This window comes from Chiloscyllium plagiosum, unplaced genomic scaffold, assembly GCF_037043375.1.
Source record: "Chiloscyllium plagiosum isolate Xiang-an unplaced genomic scaffold, Cpla_swu_hap1 HiC_scaffold_12, whole genome shotgun sequence".
In the NCBI taxonomy this organism is placed as follows: domain Eukaryota; kingdom Metazoa; phylum Chordata; class Chondrichthyes; order Orectolobiformes; family Hemiscylliidae; genus Chiloscyllium; species Chiloscyllium plagiosum.
The window spans coordinates 21,971,964-21,998,886 of NW_028270150.1; the positions used below are offsets into that span (position 1 = coordinate 21,971,964).

Genomic DNA, 26,923 nt, shown 5'->3' on the forward strand with positions numbered 1-26,923 from the left:
TATCTAATCATGGCATTGGGAAAACATTAAGTAGGGTCTGGAATGAAAGATCACTGTATCAGAATTAGCAATAAATATCTAACCGTGACATGAAAATAACATTAAGTAGAATGTACAACTAAAGAGATAATGGGAACTAACATCACTGGTCTATTGTGTAGCTAGAGTGAGGTACTTTGATTAATATAGTTGGGCATGCTGATAAGCTAACAGAAACATGAAAAAAAAAATCACGGACCCTGAGGTTTCTGGGCATTCGAGAATCTGCTTTCTCAGTGTCATGGTTTTTTGTTTGCAAATAAAAGACCTACTTCTTGAAGAACTCTCTGTGTCTCCTGGTGGTTCTCCATATTTTCTCCACAACACCATACTCAAAACTTTCTTTCTGTCTTGAGAAGATGATCCAAAAGCATTCCTAGCTGTCCATTCTCATCTCTGGATACTTGCCATCCTTTCACCTTCCTATCATTATCCTTCCAACGTTTATGAAGGTGACAGTCAGAGGGTTCAAGACAGTCTTGTTGTGCTTTCTATATTCAGAAGCATACTATATTCAGAAAATTCCACAATTTCAGAAAAAAAACTCGCAGAGTTCCTGACAAGTGTTTTAAGTGCTGCTTCTGCAATTTCATTGCCATTTACCTGACTCCAATATAAAAGTTGCTGCAGACCTGCGGGATAATCCTTATCGGAGATTCAGCCCTGGTGTACAAGTCATAATGGTGTCTAACGGTACAGGGGTGAATACTGTAGGTTTCAGCAGAGAGAACAAGGAAAGGTACTCCCTTAAAATGTCTTTCTTACCTCCTCCCCATAGATCAAAAGATCCGATATTTACATGTTTTCCTGTCTTGGCTGTAAAGAAGTAGTAAAACAAAATCTGATTTATATGATGAAGAATGTCATTTTCAAATATTGCTACTTGTAAGAGAAAGCAAAGAGATTGGACGTGAGTCAATTACCCCTATTCTTTGACCTTGTCAAGTATAGCCCTTTCATGTCTGCACATAGGAACCTGGAGAGACCTAATTTGCACCAGATGGATTTTCCAAAACCATTGTTAGGTTAAAGAACTGTCTGGCTTTTACAAAACAGTAAGCAACTTTATTTTTTTATTTCAAAAATATACTTTATTCATAAAATACTTTAATGGTCTGTACAGTTGGACATGCCATACATATGTAAACATTCCATTTGTTTGCATACCGAAACAGAGTAATCATTCCTATTTACAGGTTGGTACGATTACATTTTTAGCTGAGGCGTCAGCAGAGCCCAAATGACTGCGCGGGCCCCCTATTCTTCTTTAGGCAGGCAGATGTTACACGGTGGTCTTTCCCCACCGCACCTTGGCAGCAGCTGCCCCAAGCTTCAGCGCGTCCCTCAACACGTAAAATAATTTGATGGTCTGTACAGTTGGTCATGCCATACATATGTAAACATGTACATACAGAGATCAGAATTTATCATTTTTATACAGGTCTGTACATTTTTTGATCATATGCCCATATGATTAGCTGAGGCGTCAGCAGAGCCCAAATGACTGCATGGGCCCCCTGTTCTTCGTTAGGCAGGCAGACTTTACACAGTGGTCTTTCTCCACCACGCCTTGGCGGCAGCTGCCCCAAGCTTCAGCGCGTCCCTCAACACGTAGTCCTGGACCTTGAAATGTGCCAGTCTGCAACACTCAGTCGGGGTCAACTCCTTCAGCTGGAAGATCAACAGGTTTCGGACCGCCCAGAGAGCGTCCTTCACCGAGTTGATGATCCTCCAGGCACAGTTGATGTTCGTCTCAGTGTGCGTCCCAGGGAACAGGCCGTAGAGCACGGAGTCCCGCGTCACAGCGCTGCTCGGGACGAACCTCGACAAACACCACTGCATTCCTCTCCAGACCTCTTCTGCTTGGGAAAAACTAGAAAGAGGTGTGTGACAGTCTCCTCCCCCCCGCAGCTTTATTTATTTCCCTCCTCAAAACATTAATATAATGTTAGACTGATGATGAAGCAAGTGTAAACCCTCCCTCCTCACCTCCACTTCTGAATAAGACACATCAAGGACAAAGTGTTCTTATTTGGGAGATGTTTCTGGGAATGTCTATGTAATAGTTCAGACACTTTAAAATATAACTTTTATAATATCTCGGAATGACATAAGTGTTATGGCACAGAAGGCAGCTATTCAGCCCATCATGTCTGCACCAGCTATTCAAATGAGTATCATTACCGAGTGCCAATCTCCTACTTTGTCCCCCATTATATGTTACTTAATATTACTTGTAGTATTACTTCAAAAAAGATACATTTGTTAAATTTTGTTTTGTTGCATCATCAGTATATTTTACAAGAATACACATTCAAGGAGAAAACCAACTGCATGAGGGAAGAGTGCTGATTGGTTAGTAAGTAAATTGTTTAACCCAAGTTTGTCAGTCAGGTATCTTGGGGACTTTGGATAATTTGGATAATTATTTTCTCATTTGTGATGATTCACAGAATAGTGGAGCTTGATTTCCATCGCACTACCCAAGTGACACCATGGAGAGTGTACCAGTTATTGCTGATTGGCAGGTAACAGCCAGGTTTTGTATTTAAATTTTAAACCAGGCAGGTTGGTTCTGGCTGGTCTGGGCACTGCCCTGAGAAATTAACCAGTGACCAATCGAAGGGACACGAAGTTTGATACAATCCTCCAGTCTTTAGGATGGAATACCCTTCAGCTGGTCACTACAAGCATACTACTGATTCTCCCCAACCATGTTTACAAAATCCGTAATATAGTGTCTAACATTAGATGTGATCCTATAATTGGACAACATTTGTTGGATAATCCCGAATGTGCACAAATGGTACTGGCAACCAATTTAGGATTATCAGTGGGAATTGTAGCATGGCATTGTCGCATGTATTCAAAGATGCGCAGGTTAGGTGGGTTGGCCATAGTATTCAGGGATGTGTAGGTTAGGTGCAGTAGCCATGAGAAATGCAGGATTATAGAGATAGGGTAGGTGTATGGCTCTGAATGGGATGTCCTTCGGAGGGTCAGTTTGGACTCATTGGGTTGAATAGCCTTTTTCCATACTGCAGGGATTCTATGGATATACTAGAAGCAATATAGGAATACATAGGGCCCTGCACTTTGTAAACAGAGAGATCATGTACACACTTTGTATCTGTTTTAATTCAACAGAAAAGGTAACAGCCATTCGCTGGTTAATTTCTCAGGATATCATCCTTCAGACAATTTGATTCGCTCCAAATGGTAGCTGAAGGCACTGTAAACTATAAAGGTTTGGGTCCCAGAACCTGCTGCACATCTAGCCAAACCATTCTGGTATAGTTACAACATTGGCATCTACCCAACAATGTGGAAAATTGTCTAGTTATGTCTTTGTGCACAAAATATAGGACAAATCTAAGTGGTCAACCCCTGAGTCTACTTTAATCATAAGGAAAAGCATTAAGCAACATTTGGTTAGCAACAAACTGCTCACTAATGCTCAGTCTGGGGTCTGCCAGAGCCACTCAGTTCCTGACCTCATTACAAGCCTGGACAGGGGAGATAAATTGTAGAAGTCAGCTGAGAGTGACAACCCTTGCCATCAAGTCCACAACTAACTAAGTGTGTCACCAAGGAGCCTGAGCAAAACTAAAGTCAATGGGAATCAGGGAAATCTCTCCATTGTTTGGAGTCATACTTACCATAAACAAAAATTATTGAGATTATTGAAGATTAATTGTAATGATCTCCCACAACCTTTTCCATCAGGTAGAAGATACAGAAGCCTGAACACAGGCACCAGCAGGTTCAGGAACAGCTTCTTCCTGGCTGTTAGTAGATGATGAATGGACTTTCTAACCTCAAATTATGCTGATCTTGCTAACATTGATCTTGCCTAGTGCACGCCCTGTGTAATGTGTTTTGATCTGTACATCCTTGCTTACTGTGATCTGCCTGTAGCACTCGTAAACAAAGCTTTTCACTGTACTTTGGTACATGTGTCAATAAATCAATCAATCATCTCAGCTTGATGACACCATCAACTGCTTTATTGATGAACTTCCTGCCATCGTGAGGTCAGAAGTGTGGATATTTGCTGATGACTGCACAATGTCCAGCACCACTTGTAACTTCACAGATGCTGAGGACAGTAAAAATACAACCATAATTTCTTTCTCTTGTCAAATTGCCTTGCCTATCATCACTGTGGGCACATTGTGCCATAGGACAGCAGCAGAAGAAGGTTCTGCTCTCACAATCTCTTGACAATTAAGAATGTGGGAAATGAACATTCCATTCAGCAGTTATCACTTTTGTGAGACTGAGTTGCATTATTGGGAGGCAGACTGTTTTTATACTAGAGCATAATGCAGCTGATTCTGTCATTCATAAAGCTGGTAACTGGACCTAACGTAAACAATTGTTCAATATACTAGTGCTAATGTCCCTTGACTATACATCGGCAGATACCTCACACTGATGTTTTCGGTTAATTCACCCCATCCATTTTAAATGAAAACTTACCTTCCACGATGGCAATGTTCATACCTCTGCCAAAGTTATTCTTCACATCACCTAGGAGTCTGTTTAAAATATATATTTAAAAAATGAATTGACTTTATTAACTAAAATTGCCATTTTAAGTTATCAGTCTTTCAGTAGAATGACAATAAAGTCAGATTGTGCGCAAGTTGTATTGATTAATCTTACAATACAAAGAAGATAGAGAATTCAGTGATTGAAACAATCAACAAGTATATAGAAACCATTTCCTGTGATGAGGTAGTTCTGAATCATAGAGTATAACAAAATAAAAACTTGGCCATTCAGAAATCATGTCAACAAATACTTCTTATGGAAATATTAGTGGAAATCTGAAACTGCCCCCTAAAAGATTGCTGACATTGTCATGACTGTTGATTTTCAACTCTCAACATCTATTTTTAATACCTGCAACATTCATAGACTCACATTGTTTGAAAAAGAATGAAATATGGACCTAACGTGGCTGCAGTGATCAAATGACCACATATTGAGGCATCAGACTCTAAGACTATACGAGCAAAATTAGGCCATTCAGCCCATTGAGTCTTCTCTGCCATTTGATCATGGTTGATATGTTGCTCAACCCTGTTCTCCTGCTTTCTCTGCATAACCCTGAATCCCCTCGCCAATCAAGAATCTATCTATCTCTGACTTAAATACATTCAATGACATAGCTTCCATAGTCATCTCCCACAATGAGTTCCAAGAATCACCACCTTCTGGCTGGAGGCATTTTTCCTAAATTCAGTTCTAAATGATCAGACCTTTATCTGAGGCAGTGCCCTTGGGTCCTAATCTCTCCTACTAGTGGAAATATCTTCTCCACATCCACTCTATTCAGGCCTCTCAGTATTCTGTAAGTTTCAATCAGATCACCCCTCACCTCCTCAACTTCATCCAGTACGGATCCAGAGTCCTCAAACACTCTTTATATGATAAACCCTTCATCACCAGGATCATTCTTCTGGACCTTATCAATTTCACTTCATTTCTTACTAGTCCTTTCCATAGGGCACATATCCTTGGATATTTAGTTCCCAACCCTGATCCCCTTGGACCCACATCTCTGTGATACGCACAACATCGCACAGGCCAATTTCATCTGTGCTACAAGCTCATTTATCTTGTTTCATATGCTGTGTGTATTTAAGTACAATACCCTCAGTCTTGCGTTGACTGCCCCTCTTCTCATAGAATCCCTTATCTGCTGTGCTTGAAGTTAGATTCCTGAGCTTTACCACATTCTGTAATCTATAACTTGTTCTGGGAATTCTAATAACTTCTGCTGAACCCTCCTGCTACTTTAACTTTTTCCATAATATTCTATGTAACTGAGATCACTACCTTTTTGGTTCTGCTTTTTCATTAGCTCCTAGCTGCTCATGTTCCTTCAGCAGAACCTCATTCCTCTTTCTACTTATATCGTTGGTATTGACGTGGACCACAACACCTGGATCTTTTCCCTCCCACTCCAAGTTCTTCTGCAGCCCAAATGAGATATCCTGAACTTGGGCACCAGGCAGGCAATATAGCCTTCAGGACTCTTGATTCTGGCTATAGAGAACAGTGTTGAAAATGTGTTGCTGGAAAAGCGCAGCAGGTCAGGCAGCATCCAAGGTGCAGGAGGATCGACATTTTGGGCATGAGCCCTTCTTCAGGAAAGGGTTTTTACAGAGAACAGTGTGTATTCCCCTGATTATACTATCCCTGATCACAACTACATTTCTCTTTTCTTCTCCCTCATGAATGGCTCCTTGTACCATGGTGCTATGGTCAGTTTGCTCATCCTCCTTACAAACTCCACTCTCATCCGCACAGGGAGCACGAATCTCAAACCTGTTAGACAAGCTCAAGAATTGATGTTCCTTCAGCACTATCTCCTGGATCCCATTACCTGCCTCACTCATAAGTCATACCATCCAGTCCCTCACTGAATTCAAGATTGTTCCAGGTAACTCTCCCCCTCCTTTGTGTCACAGTGTTTGGAACTCAGATTCCAGCTCATCAACTCTGAGCCAGAGTTCCTCAAGCGACGAACACTTGCTACAGATGTGGTCACTATGATCCACAATGGGGTCCATCAACTCCCACATTATGCAGGTACCATACATCACCTGGCTTGACATCTTTATTTTAATTACCAAGATCTTAATTTGATTTTTAAAATTTCCTATGGTCCTTTAGTTTGTAACCTATTCTCCCTATTTATCTACAATCTGAACACAATTTATAATATGGTCAAGTTAGCAGCTATCATCAACCAATGACCTTATGGTTTATCTGTGATGTCACTCTTTTGTGCCAGGCCTCAGATCCTGAGATTCAATTTAGAACATAGAACATGGAACATAGAACATTACAGCGCAGTACAGGCCCTTCGGCCCTCGATGTTGCGCCGACCTGTCATACCAATCTGAAGCCCATCTAACCTACACAATTCCATGTACGTCCATATGCTTGTCCAACGATGAATTAAACTTACTTAAAGTTGGCGAATCTACGACCATTGCAGGCAAAGCATTCCATACCTTTACTACTGTCTGAGTAAAGAAACTACCTCTGACATCTGTCCTATATCTATCACGCCTCAATTGAAAGCTATGCCCCCGCGTGCTCGCCGTCACCATTCTTGGAAAAAGGCTCTCCCTGTCCACCCTATCTAACCCACTGATTATCTTATATGTCTCTATTAAGTCACCTCTCAACCTTCTTCTCTTTAATGAAAACAGCCTCAAGTCCCTCAGCCTTTCCTCATAAGACCTTCCCTCCATACCAGGCAACATCCTAGTAAATCTCCTCTGACCCTTTCCAAAACTTCCACATCCTTCTTATAATGTGGTGACCAGAACTGTACACAATACTCCAACTGCGGCCGCACTAGAGTTTTGTACAGCTGCAGCATAACCTCATGGTTCCAGAACTCGATCCCTCTATTAATAAAAGCTAAAACACTGTTTGCCTTCTTATCAACCCTGTCAACCTGGGTGGCAACTTTCAACGATCTGTGTACACGGACACCGAGATCTCTCTGTTCATCTACACTACCAAGAATCTTACCATTAGCCCAGTACTTTGCATTCCGGTTACTCCGACCAAAGTGTATCACCTTACACTTGTCCACATTAAACTCCATTTGCCACCTCTCAGCCCAGCTCTGCAGCTTATCTATGTCTCTCTGTAACCTATAACATCCTTCATCACAATCCACAACTCCACCGACCTTAGTGTCGTCTGCAAATTTACTAACCCACCCTTCTGCGCCCTCATCCAGGTCGTTCATAAAAATGACGAACAGCAGTGGACCCAACACCGACCCTTGCGGTATACCACTGGTAACTGGACTCCAGGATGAACATTTCCCATTAACCACCACCCTCTGTCTTCTTTCAGCAAGCCAATTACTGATCCAAACTGCTATATCTCCCACAATCCCATTCCATCGCAGTTTGTACAATAGCCTACTGTGGGGAACCTTATCGAACGCCTTGCTGAAATCCATATACACCACATCAACCGGCTTACTCTTATCTACCTGTTTGGTCACCTTCTCAAAGAACTCAATAAGGTTTGTGAGGCACGACCCAACCTTCACAAAACCGTGCTGACTATCCCTAATCAAATTATTCTTTTCTAGATCATTATAAATCCTATCTCTTATAACCTTTTCCAACACTTTACCAACAACTGAAGTAAGGCTCACTGGTCTATAATTACCAGGATTGTCTCTACTTGAACAGGGGAACCACATTTGCTATCCTCCAGTCTTCTGGCACTATTCCTGTAGACAATGACGATTTAAAGATCAATGCCAAAGGCTCGGCAATCTCCTCCCTGGCTTCCCAGAGGATACTAGGATAAATCCCATCTGGCACAGGCAACTTATCTATTTTCACACTCTGCAGGTTTTCTAATACCTCTTCCTTGTGAACCTCAATCCCACCCAGTCTAGTAGCCCATATCTCAGTATTCTCCTCGACAACATTGTCGTTTTCTAGACTAAATACTGTCAAAAAATATTCATTGAGTACTTCCCCTATCTCCTCTGACTCCACACACAACTTCCCACTACTATCCTTGATTGGCCCTAATCTTACTCTCGTCATTCTTTTATTCCTTAAATATCGATAGAAAGTTGTAGGGTTTACCCTGATCCTATCCGCCAACAACTTCTCATGTCTCCTTCTGGCTCTTCTGAGCTCTCTTTTTAGGTCTTTCCTGGCTACCTACTAACCCTCAAGCGTCCTAACGGAGCCTTCACATCTCATCCTAACATAAGCCTTCTTCTTCCTCTTGACTAGAGATTCCACTTCCTTTGTAAACCTCGGCTCCCGCGTTCTACAGCTTCCTCCCTGCCTGACAGGTACATACTTATCTAGGACACACAGGAGCTTTTCCTTGAATAAGCTCCACATTTCTAATTAGCCCATCCCCTGCAGTTTCCTTCTCCATTATATGCTTCCTAAATCTTGCCTAATCGCATCGTAATTGCCTTTCCCCCAGCTGTAACTCCTGCCCAGTGGTATACACCTATCCCTTTCTATCACTAAAGTAAACATAATAGAATTGTGATCGCTATCACCAAAGTGCTCACCTACTTCCAAGTCTAACACCTGGCCGGGCTCATTACCCAGTACCAAATCTAATGTGGCTTCGCCCCTTGTTGGCCTGTCTACATACTTTGTCAGGAAGCCCTCCTGCACACACTGGACAAAAACTGACCCATCTATAGTACTCGTACTATAGTGTTCCCAGTCAATATTTGCAAAGTTGAAGTGCCCCACGACACCTACCCTGTCTCTCTCACTCACAAAGAATCATCTTTGCTATCCTTTCCGCTACATCTCTGGAACTATTTGGAGGCCTATAGAAAACTCCCAACAGGGTGACCTCTCCTTTCCTGTTTCTAACTTCAGCCCATACTACCTCAGTTGACGAGTCCCCAAACATCCTTTCTGCAACTGTAATACTGTCCTTGACCAACAATGCCACACCTCCCCCTCTTTTACCATCTTCTCTGTTCTTACTGAAACATCTAAATCCTGGAACCTGCAACAACCATTCCTGTCCATGCTCTTTATCCTGTTAAAAAAACCTTACAAGCTATGAGCCAAAAAACCAGAAACAAACAGTACATCTTCCCCTTTGCACCAAATTCCCACACAGCCAATAGATTATCCAAACCACATACTCAGGCTGCATTTCACTCTCATGTGACCTCTTCCTCCTGACCATATGCAGCTTAATTTTGCTGTAGGAGACTATCCCGGGCATACTTTAGAAATTCACAACATTTCTGGCAGATGCTTTCATGGGCCCTCTCTCAGAGTCATAGAGGTGTACAACATGGAAACAGACCCTTTGCTCCAACTCGTCCAATGCGACCAGATATCCTAAATTAATCTAGTTCCATTCGCGAGCACTTGGCCTATATCCCTCTGAACCCTTCCTATTCACGTACCCATCCAGATGCCTTTTAAATAGTGTAATTGTACCAGCCTCCACCACTTCCTCTGGCAGCTCATTTCATACATGCAGTATGAAATGTGAAAAAGTTGCCTCTTCGGTCCCTTTTAAATGTTTCCCCTCTCACCTATGCTCTCTGTATTTGGATTCCTCTACCCCAGGGAAAAGACCTTGGTTATTCATGCTCCTCATGATTTTATAAACCTCTGTGAGGTCTACCCCTCAGCCTCCGATGCTCCAGAGAAAATAGCCCCAGCCTATTCAGCCTCTCCCTATAGCTCAAACCCTCTAACCCTGGCAATATGCTTGTAAATCTTTTCTGAACTCTTTCAAGTTTCACAACATCTTTTCTGTAACATGGAGACCAGAATTGAATGCAGTATTCCAAAGGTGGCCTAACCAATGTCCTGTACAGCCACATCGTTATCTCCTAACCATCCAAGAAAGGCAAGGGTACCAAATGCCTTCTTCACTATCCTATCTACCTGTGATTCCACTTTCAAGGAACTTCGAACCTGGATACCAAGGTCCCTTTGTTTTGCAACTCTCCTGAGGCCCTTGCCGTTAAGTATATATGCCCAACCCTGATTTACCTTTCCAAAATCCAGCACCTCATATTTATCTAAATTAAACTACATCTGCCACTCCTCAGTCCATTGGCCCACCCAACCAAGGTCCCATTCTTTGCTGTCCATTACAACACCAATTTTGGTGTAATAAAATCATAGAATCCCTACAATATAGAAGCAGGCCATTCAACCCATCAATTAGACACTGACCTCTGAAGTGTATCCCATCCAAATCCACCCCATCCCTGTAACCCATGGCTAATCAACCTAGCCTGTATGACCCTGGACACTATGGGCAATTGTCCATGGCCAATCCACCTAACCTGTGTATCTTTGGACTGTGGGAGGAAACTGGAGCAACTAGAGGAACCCACACATACACGGGGAGAGCATGCAAACTCCGCACAATCACTCAAATCTGGGATGAAACCCAGGTCCCTAGCATTGTGAGGCAGCAGTGCTGACCATTGAACCATCATGCTGCACTGCAGTCAGCCATAATAACTAAAATAACTTCTAAAGCTTGAAAATAAAACAGCTAGGATGGAAAATTCCTTCTTTCTACGAATAGTTTCAAATTTTGGTTTTCCAGAGGCAATGGACAATGGGACAAGGGAGCATTTATTCATTTTATATTTTGTCATCATACAGTAGTCTCTTCCAGGTCAGATATAGCAACTAGGCAGAAACAAAATAAGGCTCCTCATATTGTTCCAAAAAATAATTCTCTGTTTCATCTTCACACCCTTCCTAATTAACCGCTATGCTTTGTTTCCATAACTACCAGTCACCTCCATCATGATTTTGTCAACAAGACCTTGTAAATTAGCTCACAGCTGAACTCAAGGACCAATTTGGCAAACCTACTAACTATACTTTCTCGACTCACATCCTATAATCCATATATATTGACAAAAAGCAGTGGACCCAGCACTGATCCTTGTGGTACACTGCCAATCACAGGTCTCCAGTCTAAAAAAACAACCCTCCATCACTGTCCTTTGTCTCCTGCCTTTGAGCCAATTTTGTATCAAAATGGCTAGGTCTCCCTGTATTCCATGTGATCTAACCTTGCTCACCAGTCTACTATACAGATCCTTGTTGAATGCCTTGCTGAAGTCCATGTATAGACAACTTGTACCACTCTGCCTTCATTGATCTTCTTCGTCACTTCTCCATAAAACTCAGTCACATGAGTGAGACACAATTTCCCATGCACAAAGCCATGATGACTATCCCTAACTAGGTCTTGCCTTTCCAAATACATTGTAAATCCTATCCCACAGGATTCCCTCCAACAACATACCCAACCACTGAGGTCAAGCTCACTGGTCTATAGTTCCCTGATATTCATAAACCACCGCATTAGCCAACCTCCAGTCTTCCAGCACATCACCCATGGCTATTGATGGTATAGATATCTCAGCTAGGGGCTCAGCAATCACTTCCCTAGCTTCCCACAAATTTCTGGAGTACACCTGTTCAGGCCCCAGGGATTTATCTACCTCTTTGCTTATCTACCTCCTCCTCTGTAATATGGACACTTTTCAAGGTAGAATTATTTATTTCTCCAAGTTCTCTAAGTTCCGTATATCTCTCCACAATAAACACTGACATGAAATACTCATTTATTACCCTAACCATCTCCTGTGGTTCCACAAATTGGTGGTCTTGTTGATCTTTAAGGGACCACTATTCTCTCCCTAGTTACTCTTTTGTCCTTAATGTATTTGTAGAATCCCTTTTGATTCCCCTTAATTCTATTTGCCAAAGGTATCTCATGTCCCCTTTTACCCTCCTGATTTCCCTTTCAAGTATATTCCTACTGCCTTGATATCTTCTTAGGATTCACTCGATCTCAGCTGCCTATTCCTGACATTATATCTCAAAGAACAAAGACAATTTACAGCCCAGGAACAGGCCTGTGGCCCTCCAAGCCTGAGCTGATCCAAATCCACTGGCTAAACCTATCACCCAATTCCTAAGCATCTGTATCCCTCTGCTCCCCACCTACTCATGCATCTGTTCAGATGCATCTTAAATGAATCTACCGTGCCTGCCTCTACTACCTCTGCTAGCCAAATTGGTCCTTGAGTCCAGGCACCTACCACCTCTGTGTGAAGTACTTTCTGCGTGTATCCCCTTTAAACTTTTCATTTGTCACCTTGAATGCGCGACCCCTCATTACTGAATCCCTCACTCTGGGAAAAAGCTTATCTTTATCTACCCTGTCTATACCCTTCATGATTTTGTAGGCCTCAATCAGGTCCTCTCTCAATCTCCTTCTTTCTAATGAAAACAATCCTAACCTACTCAACCTCTCTTCATAGCTAGCACCTTCCATACCAGGCAACATCCTCATAAACCTTCTCTGCACCCTCTCCAAAGCGTCCACATCCTTTTGGGAATGTGGCAACCAGAACTGTATGCAGTATTCTAAATGCGGCCGAACCAATGTCTTGTACAATTTTAACTTGACTTGTCAGCTCTTATACTCAATACCCCGTCCGATAAAGGCAAGCATACTATATGCCTTCTTGACCACTCTATCCACCTGTGCAGTCACCTGCAGGGCACAATGGACCTGAACTCCTAGATCTCTCTGCTCACCAACTTTTCCCAAGGCTCTTCTGTTTACAATACAGTTTGCTCTAGAATTAGATTTCCCAAAATGCATCACCTCACAGTTGATTGATGCTGGATTGAACTCCATCGGCCACTTCTCCGCCCAACTCTCTAGTCTTTCTATATTCTCCTGTATTTTTTGCAAGGTTTGTAGCTCAGTTTGCTTGGTTTGCAAGGTTTGCTCACTGAGCTGTTGGTTTCATATCCTGATGTTTCATTACCTGGCTAGGTAACATCATCAGTGGTGACCTCCAAGTGAAGCGAAGCTGTTGTTTCCTGCTTTCTATTTGTATGTTTATCCTGGATGGGGGGGTTCCTGGGGTTTGTGGTGATGTCATATTCCTGTTCGTTTTCTGAGGGTTTGATAGATGGTATCTAGATCTATATGTTTGTTTATGGCATTGTGGTTGGAGTGCCAGGCCTCTAGGAATTCTCTGGCATGTCTTTGCTTAGCCAATCCCCGGATAGATGTGTTGTCTCAGTCGAAATGGTGGTTTTATTCCTCCGTGTCTTTTTGTGGCTAGCTGGTGTTCGTGTATCCTGGTGGCTAACTTTCTTCCTGTTTGTCCTACGTAGTGTTTGTGGCAGTCCTTGCATGGAATTTTGTAGATTACGTTGGTTTTGTCCATGGGTTGTACAGGGTCTTTTAAGTTTGTTAGTTTTTGTTTGAGAGTGTTGGTGAGTTTGTGTGCTATTAGGATTCTGAGGGGTCTTAGTAGTCTGGCTGTCATTTCTGAAACTTCTTTGAGGTGTGGTAAGGTGGTTAGGGTTTCTGGCTGTGTTTGGTCTGCTTGTCGTGGTTTGTTCTTGAGGAATCTGCAGACTGTATTTTTTGAGTATCCGTTCCTCTTGAATACGTTGTATAGGTGGTTCTGTGCTGCAGTGTGAGGTGGCTCGTTGAAATAGTGTTCTGACACAGCTTCGTTTGTGTGTGTTGGGATGGTTGCTGGTGTAGTTAAGTATTTGGTCAGTGTTTATCAGTTTTTTGTATACGCAGGTTTGTAGTCCCCCGTTGTCCGTTCTTTCGACTGTGACATCCAGGAATGCGAGTTTGTTGTCGGTTTCTTCCTCCTTGGTGAACTTTCTGCCTGTGAGGGTGTTGTTGATGGTGTTAAATGTCTCTTCTATCTTGTTTCGTTTTGTGATGACAAAAGTGTCATCTACGTAGTGGACCCAGATTTTTGGTTTGATGGTTGGTAGGGCTGTTTGTTCTAGTCTTTGCATTATTGATTCTGCTATGAATCCTGATAGTGGAGATCCCATGGGTGTGCCATTGGTTTGTTTGTAGATTATGTTGTTCAAGGTGAAGTGGGTGGTGAGGCACAGGTCCACTAGCTTCATGATGTTTTCGTTGGTAATGTGATTGATGGTGGTTGGGGCGTGTGGGATGGTCTCTTCTAAAAGTGTGGTAAATGTTTCCTTTGCCAGGTCGATGTTGATGGAGGTGAACAGTGCTGTTACGTCGAATGAGATCATTGTTTCGTCTTCCTCTATTTTGGTGTTTTTTATGATTTTTAGGAATTCCTGGGTGGAGTGGATGGAGTGCTGTGACTCTTCTACTAGGTATTTCAGTCTTGCGTGTAGTTCTTTGGCCAGTCTGTAAGTTGGTGTTCCGGGTAGTGAAACTATGGGTCTGAGGGGGGCTCCTGGTTTATGGATTTTTGGTAGTCCGTAGAATCGTGAGGTGTTGGTCCCGTCTGGTTTCATTTTTTGGAATTCTGTCTTGCTTAATTGTCCGGAATTGTGTAATTTTCTTAGGAGATATGTAATTTTGTTTCCTAGTTGTGGGGTCGGGTCTAGCGCCACCTGTTGGTAAGTGTTGGTGTCTGCGAGTAGTGCATTGGCTTTCTCTATGTAGTCCCTTCTGTTCAGGATGGCTGTGAGCCGACCCTTGTCTGCAGGTAATATAACGATGTTTTTGTCTTTTTTTGAGGCTTTCTAGGGCTTTCTTTTCTTGTGTGATCAGTTTGTTTCCTTCCCTCTTTCGGCTCAGAGTAGGTGCAACTGTCTGTCTGATCGTTTGCTGTGTTTCTTCCGTGAGTTTGTTGTCCTTCAATGTGGTTTCTAATGCTGCTAGGAAATCCTTCTTGTCAGCGTCTCGGTAATTGAAATTTAGTCCTTTTACTAGTACCGCTTTATCTGTGTCTGAGAGGGTTCGGTCTGATAAGTTCTTTATCCATGCCCCTGTGTTATCGGTTTTGTCTTTGTTTGTCTGGGTCCACTACGTAGATGACACCTTTGTCATCACAAAACGAAACAAGGTAGAAGAGACATTTAACACCATCAACAACACCCTCACAGGCATAAAGTTCCCCAAGGAAGAAGAAACCGACAACAAACTCGCAGTCCTGGACGTCACAGTCGAAAGAACGGACAACAGAGAACTGCAAACCTGCGTGTACAGAAAACAGACAAACACTGACCAAATACTTAACTACACCAGCAACCATCCCAACCACACAAACGAAGCTGTATCAGAACACTATTCCAACGAGTCACCACACACTGCAGCACAGACGAACTTCAGAAAACCGAGGCGAACCACCTAACAACGTACTCAAGAAGGACGGATACTCAAAAAATACAGTGCGCAGATTCCTCAAGAACAAACCACGACAAGCAGACCAAACACAGCCAGAAACCCTAACCACCTTACCATACATCAAAGAAGTTTCAGAAATGACAGCCAGACTACTAAGACCCCTCAGAATCCTAGTAGCACACAAACCCACCAATACTCTCAAACAAAAACTAACAAACTTAAAAGACCCTGTACAACCCATGGACAAAACCAACATTCCATGCAAGGACTGCCACAAACACTACGTAGGACAAACAGGAAGAAAGTTAGCCACCAGGATACACGAACACCAGCTAGCCACAAAAAGACATGACCCTCTCTCTCTCATAGCCCTATACACGGAGGAATAAAACCACCATTTCGACTGAGACAACATATCTGTCCTGGGATTGGCTAAGCAAAGACATGCTAGAGAATTCCTAGAGGCCTGGCACTCCAACCACAACACCATAAACAAACACATCGATCTAGATACCAACTATCAACCCCTCAGAAAATGAACAGGAAATGACATCACCACAAACCCCAGGAACCCCCCCATCCAGGATAAACATATAAATAGAAAGCAGGAGACAACAGCTTCGCTTCACTTGGAGATCGCCACTGATGATGTTACTTAGCCAGGTAATGAAATGTCTGGATATCAAACCTACAGCTCAGTGAGCAAACCTACACCCTAAATTCTCCTGTATTCTCTGACAGTCCCTTATGCTTTCTGCTACTCCACCAATCTTCGTATCATCTGCAAACTTACTGATCAGACCACCAATGCCCTCTTCTACATCGTTTATGTATATTACAAACAACAGTGGCCCCAACACTGACCCCTGTGGAACACCACTGGTCACCTTTCTCCATTTCGAGAAACTCCCTTCAACTACTACTGTCTGCCTCCTGTTGTTCAACCAGTTCTTTATCCACCTAGCTAGAACAGCCTGCACACCATGTGACTTCACTTTCTCCATTAGTTTACCATGGGGAACCTTATCAAATGCCTTACTGAAATCCACGTATATGAAATCTACAGCCCTTCCTTCATCTTTCAACTTGGTCACTTCCTCAAAGAACTCTATTAAGTTGGTAAGGAATGATATCCCCGCACAAAATCATGTTGCCTATTACTGAGAAGCCCATTCTTTTCCAAATACAAATAGATTTGATCCCTCGGTACCTTCTCCAGCAACTTTCCCACTGCTGACGTCAGGCTCATTAGTCTGTAGTTACCTGGAATATCCCTACTACCCTTCTTATACAGGGGGACAACATGAACAACCCTCCGGTCCTCTGGCACCTCATGTTTATTTAAGGATGCCACAAAGATATCTGTTAGGGCCCCAGCTGTTTCCTCTCTAGCCACCCTCAGCAACCTGGGATAGATCTCATCTGGTCCAAGGGATTTGTCCACCTTAATATCCTTTAGCTTACCCAACACATCTTTCCTCCTTATGTCAACATGATCCAGAGTAAACAAACTCCTATCTCTAATCTCAACATTCATCATATCCCTCTCCTCAGTGAACACTGATGCAAAGTAATCATTGAGATCTCACTCATTCTCTCAGGTACGACACACAGCCTTCCTTCCTTATCCTTTAGTGGACCAATCCTTTCTCTAGTTACCCACTTGCTTCTTATATAAGAATAAAAGGCTTTGGGATTCTCCTTAATTCTGCTTGCTAAAAATATTCCATGACCTTGTTTAGCCCACTTGATTCCTTGTTTAAGACTTGTCCTACTCTTCCGATATTTCTCCAGGGCCCCGTTTTGTTCTTAGCTGCTTGGACATTAGCTTCCCTTTTCCTCTTGACTAGTTGCATGATTTCTCCTGTCATCCACGGTTCATGAATGTTGCCTTTTGTATCCCTTGTTTTCAAAGGGACATGCCTATCCTACACTGGCTTCAACCTTTCTTTGAAAGCCTCCCACGTTTCAAATGTGGACTTGCCTTTAAATAGCTGTGTCCAATCCACATTTCCCAGCTCCTGCCGAATTTTGATATAATTAGCCTTGGCCCAATCTCATCTTTGGATGAGACCAGTCTCATCTTTGTCTACGAGTATTCTAAAACTTACAGAATTGTGGTCATTGTTCCCAAAGAAATCCGCAACTTCTACCACCTGTCCTGGCTCGTTCCCCAGTACCAGGTCCAATATGGCCCCTTCCCTTGTCGGACTATTGACATACTGCTCTAGAAAACTCTCCTGGACGCTTCTTACGAATTCTGTCCCATCCCCATTCTGACACTAAGTGCATCCCAGTCAATATTGGGAAAATTAAAATTTCCCATCACCACCACCCTGTTGCCTCTACATCTTTCCATAATCTGTTCACTTATTTATTCTTCCACCTCACGCTCACTGTTGGGAGGCCTGTTTTACATCCCCAGCAATATAACTGCACCCTTGTTATTTCTCAGCTCCACCCATAATGCCTCACTACTCAAGCCCTCCATAGTGTCGTCCTTTAGCACAGCCGTGTTATCATCCTCCACCAGCAGTGCAATTCCTCCCCACTTTTACTTCCCTCCCTGTCCTGTCTGAACCATCTATGTCCTGGAACATTTAGTTGCCAATCATACCCTTCCTTCAACCAAGTCTCTTTGATCACAATAACATCATACTCCCAGACACCAATCCAAGCCCTAAGTTCATTTGCCTTACCCACTATACTCCTTGCATTAAAGTATATGCACTTCAGTCCACCAGTGCTTTTGTGTTCATCTGCTCTCTGCCTACTCTTCACCTTGGTAATGCTAACTTCAAGTTTCTTACAGTCTCTAGTTTCCGCCCCATTGTCTACTAGTCTTCTCTTCTAGTTTCCAAAATACCTTCCCTATTTTTCTTGACCAGTGCCTCAATTTCTTTAGTCATCCATCATTCCCTACACTTACCAGCTTTGCAGCTCACCCTAACAGGAACGTGCTGTCTCTGGACTTTTGTTATCTCATTTTTAAAGGCCTCCTACTTTCCAGCCATCCTTTTACCTGTGAACAGTTACTTGTAATCAATTTTTGAAAGTTCTTGGAGGAAGTGAGGACTGCAGATGCTGGAGATCAGAGTCGAAAGTGTGGTGCTCTCTACTTTTGAAAGTTCTTTCCTAAACACATCAAAATTGGTCTTCCTCTGACTTAACACTTTAACTTTTAGATCAGGTCTATACTTTTCATTAACTCTTTTTAAACTAACAGAATCATGATCACTGGCACTAAAGTGACCCCTCGGTCACTTGTCCTGCCCTATTTCCCAAGAGAAGGTCAAGCTTTGCTCTTCCCTTGTAGGCACATCCACATACTGAATCAGAACATTTCTCTCTTTATCCAAGCCCTTAACATTATGACAGTCCCAGTCTATGTTTGGACAGAACTGAGATGAGCTGAGATGACTAACACTAGTTAAACTTTAATATTAATTAACACCTGTTAAGTTCTTTTTTTTCTCATTATGTCTGTTTATTAGATTACTTAAATTTTTGATTAGATTACTTACTTACAGTGTGGAAACAGGCCCTTCGGCCCAACAAGTCCACACCGAGCCGCCGAAGCGCAACCCACCCAGACCCATCCCGCTACATTTACCCCTTCACCTAACACTATGGGCAATTTAGCATGGCCAATTCACCTAACTTACACATTTTTGGACTGCGGGAGGAAACCGGAGCACCCGAAGGAAACCCACGCAGACATGGGGAGAATGTGCAAACTCCACACCTGAGGTGGGAATTGAACTCAGGCCTCTGGCACTGTGAGGCAGCAGTGCTAACCACTTTACCACCGTGCTGCCCAAAAGAAGAGTTTATATTTTTTTCTTTTTTCAAATGCCCCCAAACTACCACCCAACTGCGGTAGTGCTTATTTTTCCCCAGCACTCATGTTGTGTGCGTGCAGGTGTGAGACACAGTGAAAGACACAAAGTATACAAATCTTTATTCAATTTCCACCACCAGGGAAGAAAGGAAACACCCAAGTGTCCAGTGACAAGCAGTGCCCTTCACATCAAAAGGCAATGCTGCGTGATCAAACAGTGAAGGGGAGGGCAGGGATTAAATCAAAATAGAGTTGGAGGGGGAACTAATGCACTCCACTCCCTGCGGCGCCCATCTCTCCCTGAACAGCTCAAGGGTGTTGATAGACACCCCGTGCTCCTTCTCCAGGGACACCCGGGCTATGACATACCCGCGGAAGAGGGGCAGGCAGTCGGCCACAATGACCCCCTCCACGGCCCGCTGCCTGGACCTGTTTATGGCCAGTTTGGCCACTGTTAAGTTCTATTTTTTTTTCTTCTTAGAGCCAGCTCTCAGAGTCAGCAGGATGTCTGACACTCCTGTTCTTTTTTTTCTCAGAACCTCTGACATTCCTGTTTATTTTTAAAATTTTTTAATTTTCGTTTTTCTGTTCTTTTTTTATTGTTTTACCCCCACACTACCGCCTAACTGCGGTAGTGCTTATTTTTTTTCCCCAGTACCCACACTGTGTGTGTGCAGGTGCGAGACACAGTGAATGACACAAGGTGCATGAATCTTTATTCAAATTTCCACTACCAGGAAGAAAAGAAACACCCGAGTGGCCTGTGACAAGCAGTGCCCTTCACATCAAAGGGCAATGCTGCGTGATCAAACAGTGAAGGGGAGGGCAGGGATCAAATCAAAATAGAGTTGGAGGAGGAAATAATGCACTCCACTCCCTGTGGCACCCAGCTCAAGGGTGTTGATGGACACCGCGTGTTCCTTCTCCAGGGACACCCGGGCTATGACATACCCGCGGAAGAGGGGCAGGCAGTCGGCCACAATGACCCCTCCACGGCCTGCTGCCTGGACCTGTTTATGGCCAGTTTGGCCCCTGTTAATTTCTATTGAGTCTTCAAGTGATTGACTAATAATCAGCCCTTATTTAGATGAGTCAGCTATCTTTCACTAGTCTATTGAACCTTAAGATTTTTAAATGGAGATAAAAAAGGAAGATCTGCCAGTTTGATTCCTATGCTGTTTTCAAATTCCCCAAACCATAAACTCACTCAGGCTGTGATCGCTCCTTTCTGACCATGTGCAGCTTAGTGCAGGAAGACAATATGGAATAAAAACAAATATCTGAACTCAAATGACCAATTTATCTAAAGACATTGAAAACAGTCAACTGAGTTGGTCAAGAAATTTGCAGACCCTGCTTTAATTTCCACTCACATTGTACACATTAGATTAAAAAGGTTGTCTGCAACTGTGAAATCAATGAAACCAGACTTGGAAATACACAAATTAATCATGTTTCAGTAGCTGAGAGTGTGGCGTTGGAAAAAGGAAGGGCTTATGCCCGAAACATCAATTCGTCTGCTCCTCAGATGCTGCCTAACCTGCTGTGCTTTTTCCAGCACCACACTCTCGACTCTGATCTCCAGCATTTGCAATCCTCACTTTCTCCATATTTCAGTAGCTGCCTGATCAAACAGTGGAGAGAAAAAATGGATGGGAAACAGCGACGACTGGAAGATGTCTATCTTCTTTCCTTCTTCTCATCATTTCAAAAGCCATCACTGGTGATGTAACAAATCTGAAAAAATATCTATTCACTCAGAGTGTAAGGTTACTATAGATTTTGCTACTGCTGAGGATACAAGACCATCAACTAAACGGGCATGGTCTCAGGTCCAACTCTGACAACTTAGACACTCTCCCCTTTCTAAACATTTACACTTCTTTTTGTGTTGTTGATCTTACATTTTACAATTTTTTTCAGTGTTAGTAAGTAATAAAACTCTTAATTCTTTCACTCAAGAAAATCTTGAAACTGGCTCCTTAATTTTGACTATATTTTAACTGGAATGAGATACAGCTGTGTAGTGAAAGGAATTAAAACCACTTGTTACAAACAACCGAGATTAATAAGAAGAGGGCAGTTGGTATACCCCTCCTCAACTAGTTATAACAATATGGTATCCATTGAAAATATCAAAACAGAGGGTTTATTGATTTATGTTAGTTAAGGTATTATGACATAGAAACAGACAGCCAAATCAAATCAGCCTCCCCTATATTTCCAGGATGGAAAGCTAGACCTGTGAGCAGCACTGGAATAATTCACACCAGAGAACAAAAGGTCAACAATAGATTTAGTCGAATTGTTTTAAATTTTAAGGGTTTGATAGGAAATGACTATTTCCTTTAGACAATCATAAGAAATCTTTATAATTGTCACTACAAGAATAAAGGGAGGGGTATGAAATGTAAACATAGCTCTGTAAAATTAAATAATTCAATGACCCTCAAAATTGCCCCAATGGTTCCTAACAATACTTTTTGAATAACTGATACCAGACACTCAGTTTAACAAAAAGAATTAACAATTAACAATTTATTATTAACACAGTAGATTTCACTGAGCAAATTTGAACATGGGATTTGCAATAAAAGTAGAAAGGAATTAACATTACTCACAGTTCATCTTCAAAACAAATTTTGGGAGAATTGGTTTTCTCAGCACCACTCAACACCGTGAAAGCAAACGTTCCCACAGGACATGGACTCGAGTGATCACACTCGTGGCATTTGGAGCAGGTACTGAAAATAATGCAAGTAATTCAAGTAAATAAAAAAAATGATGCATTATAAACAAAGTCACCTTGCCAAAATGAAAGTGTTTTTTAAAAACATGTTGTCTCCAGGCAGTTGCTGGCTCTTATTAGGAAGACAGTCTACAGTGAGCTAATGATATATTTTATATGCCAACTTTCATGGGCTTCACTTTTCACACAGCACTATAAGGACAATGAATAAGTATGCCTGAAGTGCAGTTATTGTTTGTAATGTAGAAAAAGTGATAGATAATTTGGATATGGTTGGATCCCGCAAATATTGACAAATGATTGGCTAATAATTTATTCAGTGATAAATATTGGGCAAGACACAGGTTTGAGGGAAACACCCTCAATCTTCTTCAATTTTTTTCTGCTCCATTGAAAGAGCCCCAGTTTAATGTCTCATATGAAATGTGGCACCTCTGGCAGAGGAGCTTTGTACTGTTTGCTTAATATTTGTCACAGGAGTGACGGAAAAATGACAATCATGATGGCTGTGTAGAGCCATCTCTTCAAGTAGATAATTCTTGGAAAGTGCATGTAATAGAAAAAAAAAACAGCCTGACACAACACCCCTGCCCCCCAAAAAAGCATGTTCTCATTAGAAGTCTGGTGTACATGAGTAAAGAAATTTAAATAAAGTGACAGTTTGTTTCCACTTTCTGAATAAAGTTGTATATGCAGTTTGAGGGACTCAGTGTAGAAGGGACTTGAAAGCATGGAGATCATTGGAGCACAGGGATGTCAAGGTAAAGCCAGGATGGGAAGCTAGGCCTGGGAGCAGCACTGGAATAATTCCCACCAGAGAAGAAAAGGTTTAGTCAATTTTTAAAAATTAAACATTAGGTTTAGTCAATTTTTTAAAATGTTAAGAGTTTGATAGGAAATGACTATTTCCTTTAGACAATTATAAGACATCTTTATAATTGTCACTACAAGAATAAGGGGAGGGGTATGAGATGTAGACATAGCTCAAATGTAACCCTTTGTCAGGGAAAACACCCAAAGCTGAGATTGTTCCTTTATTACAAAAAGAAAATTGGATAAGCATGCGAAGCAGTGGAAGATACCAAAACCAAGACAGTTGACTTAATCACGCTGTAGTGAGAGGCTGTGTGAAACTTTTCATTGTTTCTTAATATCTGTGAATTGAAACCATCAGGTTTCGCATCATGGATGTTGTGTGCTCAGTCATTGGGCATGGTGGTCTAATCTACATGGAGACCATTTAAACCAGAGACATATAAAACTACCAGTGCTCCAGATTAAACAGTATTTCTTTTTTACCTTTAAAAGCAGGTTTCTGCAGTACCTTCTGAACTGTGTTAAGGTGTTTATGTCGAAAACCTTCTAAGATGTGTTCTGCCAACACCTGGCCCACATACCATGCTGTAATACAGCACATCACAACCATTACAAGCTTGATACAGCCTGGTAAAAGAGAAAATTACATTTAACAATATTCAGTTTGCGTGAAGGGGAAGGAAAGATTTCTATGAACACAATATCTTTTGTGCCAGGTTCTGCTCTACAATCTCTAATCAAAATAATTAAGCATCAAAATAATTAGCATATTTAACACACATTGACAAATCTTAGTTCTTAAATTTCAAGTTTTTCACTATGATGTCAGCATTTTCCTAAATTTAAATGTTTTCTCCGTGGTCAAGCAGCTGTGAACAACTCTTGGTCCCTAGGTGACCCTCCACCAACTGACCACTTTCTCACTAAAACAAACCAAAGCACTGTGGATATTGGAAATAAAAATTAGATAGACAGAAATTGCTGGACAAACACAATCAGTCTGGCTGCACCTGTGCTAAGAGAAAGCGAGTTCACATTTCAGGTCGAAGGTGACTCTTTGATTTTGAACAGGGGTCATGTTGGATTTGAAACAATAACTCTGGGGTTGGAATCTTCCCGTCCATTGAACAGCGTGGGCAGGTCACTTGGGAAAATGTGATGTGTTTCGTAGAAATGAGATTCTTGATGAAGAGAAAAAAGACCAATTCTGCATATGTTTCTGTTTTGAACAGTAAGACACAAACCTTTGGTAGTAAATGACAAGTATCCTTTATTTAAACTTGTACAAGGAGCAGCAGGGTGGCACAATGGTGAGCACTGCTACCTCATAGCACTAAGGACATGGGTTTGATTCCCACTTTGGGTGACTGAGTGTGTGGAGTTTGCACATTCTCCCTGTGTCTGCGTGGGTTTCTTCAGGGTGCTTCAGTTTCCTCCCACGATCCAAAGATGTGCAGGTTAGTTGAATTGGCCTGGCTAAATTGCCCAGGAAGACCAGTTCCATTACACAACACACAAGATGGCCTCCTTCTTTAAAGACCATAATTTTCCTTCCCACATGGTTGAAGATGCCCTCCAATGCATCTCATCCACATCCTGCACCTCCGCCCTCAAACCCCACCCCTCCAACCGCAACAAGGACAGAACCCCTTCGGTCCTCACCTTCCACCCTACCAACCTCCGCATAAACCACATCATCTGCTGACATTTCCATCATCTCCAAACGGACTCCACCACCAGGGATATATTTCCCTTCCCATCTCTTTCCACTTTCCACAAAGAGCATTCCCTCCGTGACTACATGGTCAGGTCCACGCCCCCAACAACCTACCTTCCCCTGCCACCGCAGGAATTGCAAAACCTTCGACCTCACCTCCATCCAAGGCCCCAAAGGAGCTTTCCACATCCAACAAAGTTTTACCTGCACATCCACGAATATCATTTATTGTATCCGTTGCTTCCAATGTGGTCTCCTCTACATTGGGGAGACTGGATGCCTTCTCGCAGAGCACTTCAGGGAACATCTCCAGGACACCCGCACCAATCAACCCCACCATCCCGTGGCCGAACATTTCAATTCCCCCTCTCACTCTGTTGAGAACACAGGTCCTGGGCCTCCTCCACAGCCACTCCCTCACCACCCGATGCCTGGAGGAAGAACGCCTCATCTTCCGACTTGGAACCCTTCAACCACATGGCATCAATGTGGACTTCACCAGTTTCCTTATTTCCCCTACCCCCACCTTAGCCCAGTTCCAACCTGCCAGCTCAGTACCATCCTCATGACCTGTCCTACCTGCTAATCTTCCTTCCCACGTATCCGCTCCACCCTCCTCTCTGACCTATCACCTTCATCCCCACCCCCATCCACCTATTGTACTCTTGGCTACCTTCTCCCCACCCCCCCCCCCCCCCCCCCCCCCCCCCCCCCCCGCCGCCCATTTATCTCTCCACCCTGGAGGCTCCCTGCCTCATTCCTGATGAAAGGCTTTTGCCTGAAACATCGATTTTCCTGCTCCTCGGATGCTGCCTGACCTGCTGTGCTTTTCCAGCACAACTCTAATGCAGACTCTGATCTCCAGCATCTGCAGTCCTCACTTTCACCTAAATTGCCCATAGTGTTCAGGGATGTGTAGGTTAGGGAATGCGTCTGGGTGGGTTATTCTTCAGAGGATCAGTGTGGACTTGTTGGGCCAAAGGGCCTGTCTCTACACTGTAGGGATTCTATGAAAAGTACATAGAGAAAAAGGATGCTGCTGACTTGGATCGGACAGGCTCAGACGAGCTCAAACACTACCTACAGTACTGGCACCGCCATCCTGAACCAACAGCCACATCTGGTAATAGTTGCACTTCACAACAGGTTAGATGGAAAAGATGGGCTGTGATGAAAGTAAGAACATAAGAAATAGGAGCAGGAGTAGACCATTCGGCCTGTCATCAAAAACAGTCATCCAGGCTCAAAACATTAGCTTGCTCTCTCTCCACGGATCCTGTGATCGCCAGCACTTTTTGTTTTCAGTGAAATGGAAGAGATAGCAGGCTCAATGTTTCTTTACATTTTATCGTTTACAAACAGAAGATAATGATTGTAATCTCTGTCATGACTATCTAACTTGCTCTATGTCAATTTTGTGCAGTATGTACTTTTCAATGGTGTTTTTAGACTCAAGCCAGTTTCCTTAACTTCCTTTTATTTGCCTCATTTAATTCCTAGATCTTTCTCTTCTTTTGTGTTCCCCTCCTATGAGCCAACAATCAAATAGCTACTGCCCTTAGGCGGCTCTCTAAGTTGAGGAGATGACTGCTGGAAGTTGTGAAGCGAAGTGCAAAAACTATGTGAATGGTGGATGTGGAGAAAGTGGGAGATGACTCACCTTGGGTTCAAAAAAGATAAATTTGATTATTTTGCTCACGGTAGGGGATTAGAGAATGGGAAAGTGACTGGTTAAACAAATCACAACAAAAACCTAGTTGGAAAGTTACAAAACCAAATCAAAAAGCCTAATAGATTTAATGTCAAGGTGGTGTGCGTCCTGAGGAAGGGGCTGGGGTTTGCGGGTATGGAATTCACTGATTTTCCCACACTTCTGCTGCTCTTGTCCTTCACAAGTATGGGTTTGGCACATACAATGAGAAGACTAACATGTCTCTGAGACACACTGTTGGTTTATGAGCTAGAGCTGTCAAAATGTTTTCACATTGCAGCCTCCAAAGGGAGTAAGTTCCTGCCCTATGGTTAGGGAATCATTGCATTTCAACTCTCGGGCAAGATC

At 42.7% G+C, this 26,923-nt stretch overlaps 1 protein-coding gene across 1 annotated transcript in view; it reads right to left on the reverse strand.

Annotated features, from left to right (window-relative positions):
* Nucleotides 1-26,923, reverse strand: part of LOC148148499 (protein FAM3B-like) — a 37,971-nt gene that overhangs the window by 7,791 nt on the left and 3,257 nt on the right. The window contains 5 exon segments of the mRNA XM_087992382.1: nt 805-855; nt 4,522-4,580; nt 22,204-22,312; nt 22,315-22,326; nt 23,631-23,774. Of these exon segments, the coding sequence (XP_087848508.1) occupies nt 805-855; nt 4,522-4,580; nt 22,204-22,312; nt 22,315-22,326; nt 23,631-23,774 (375 nt within the window).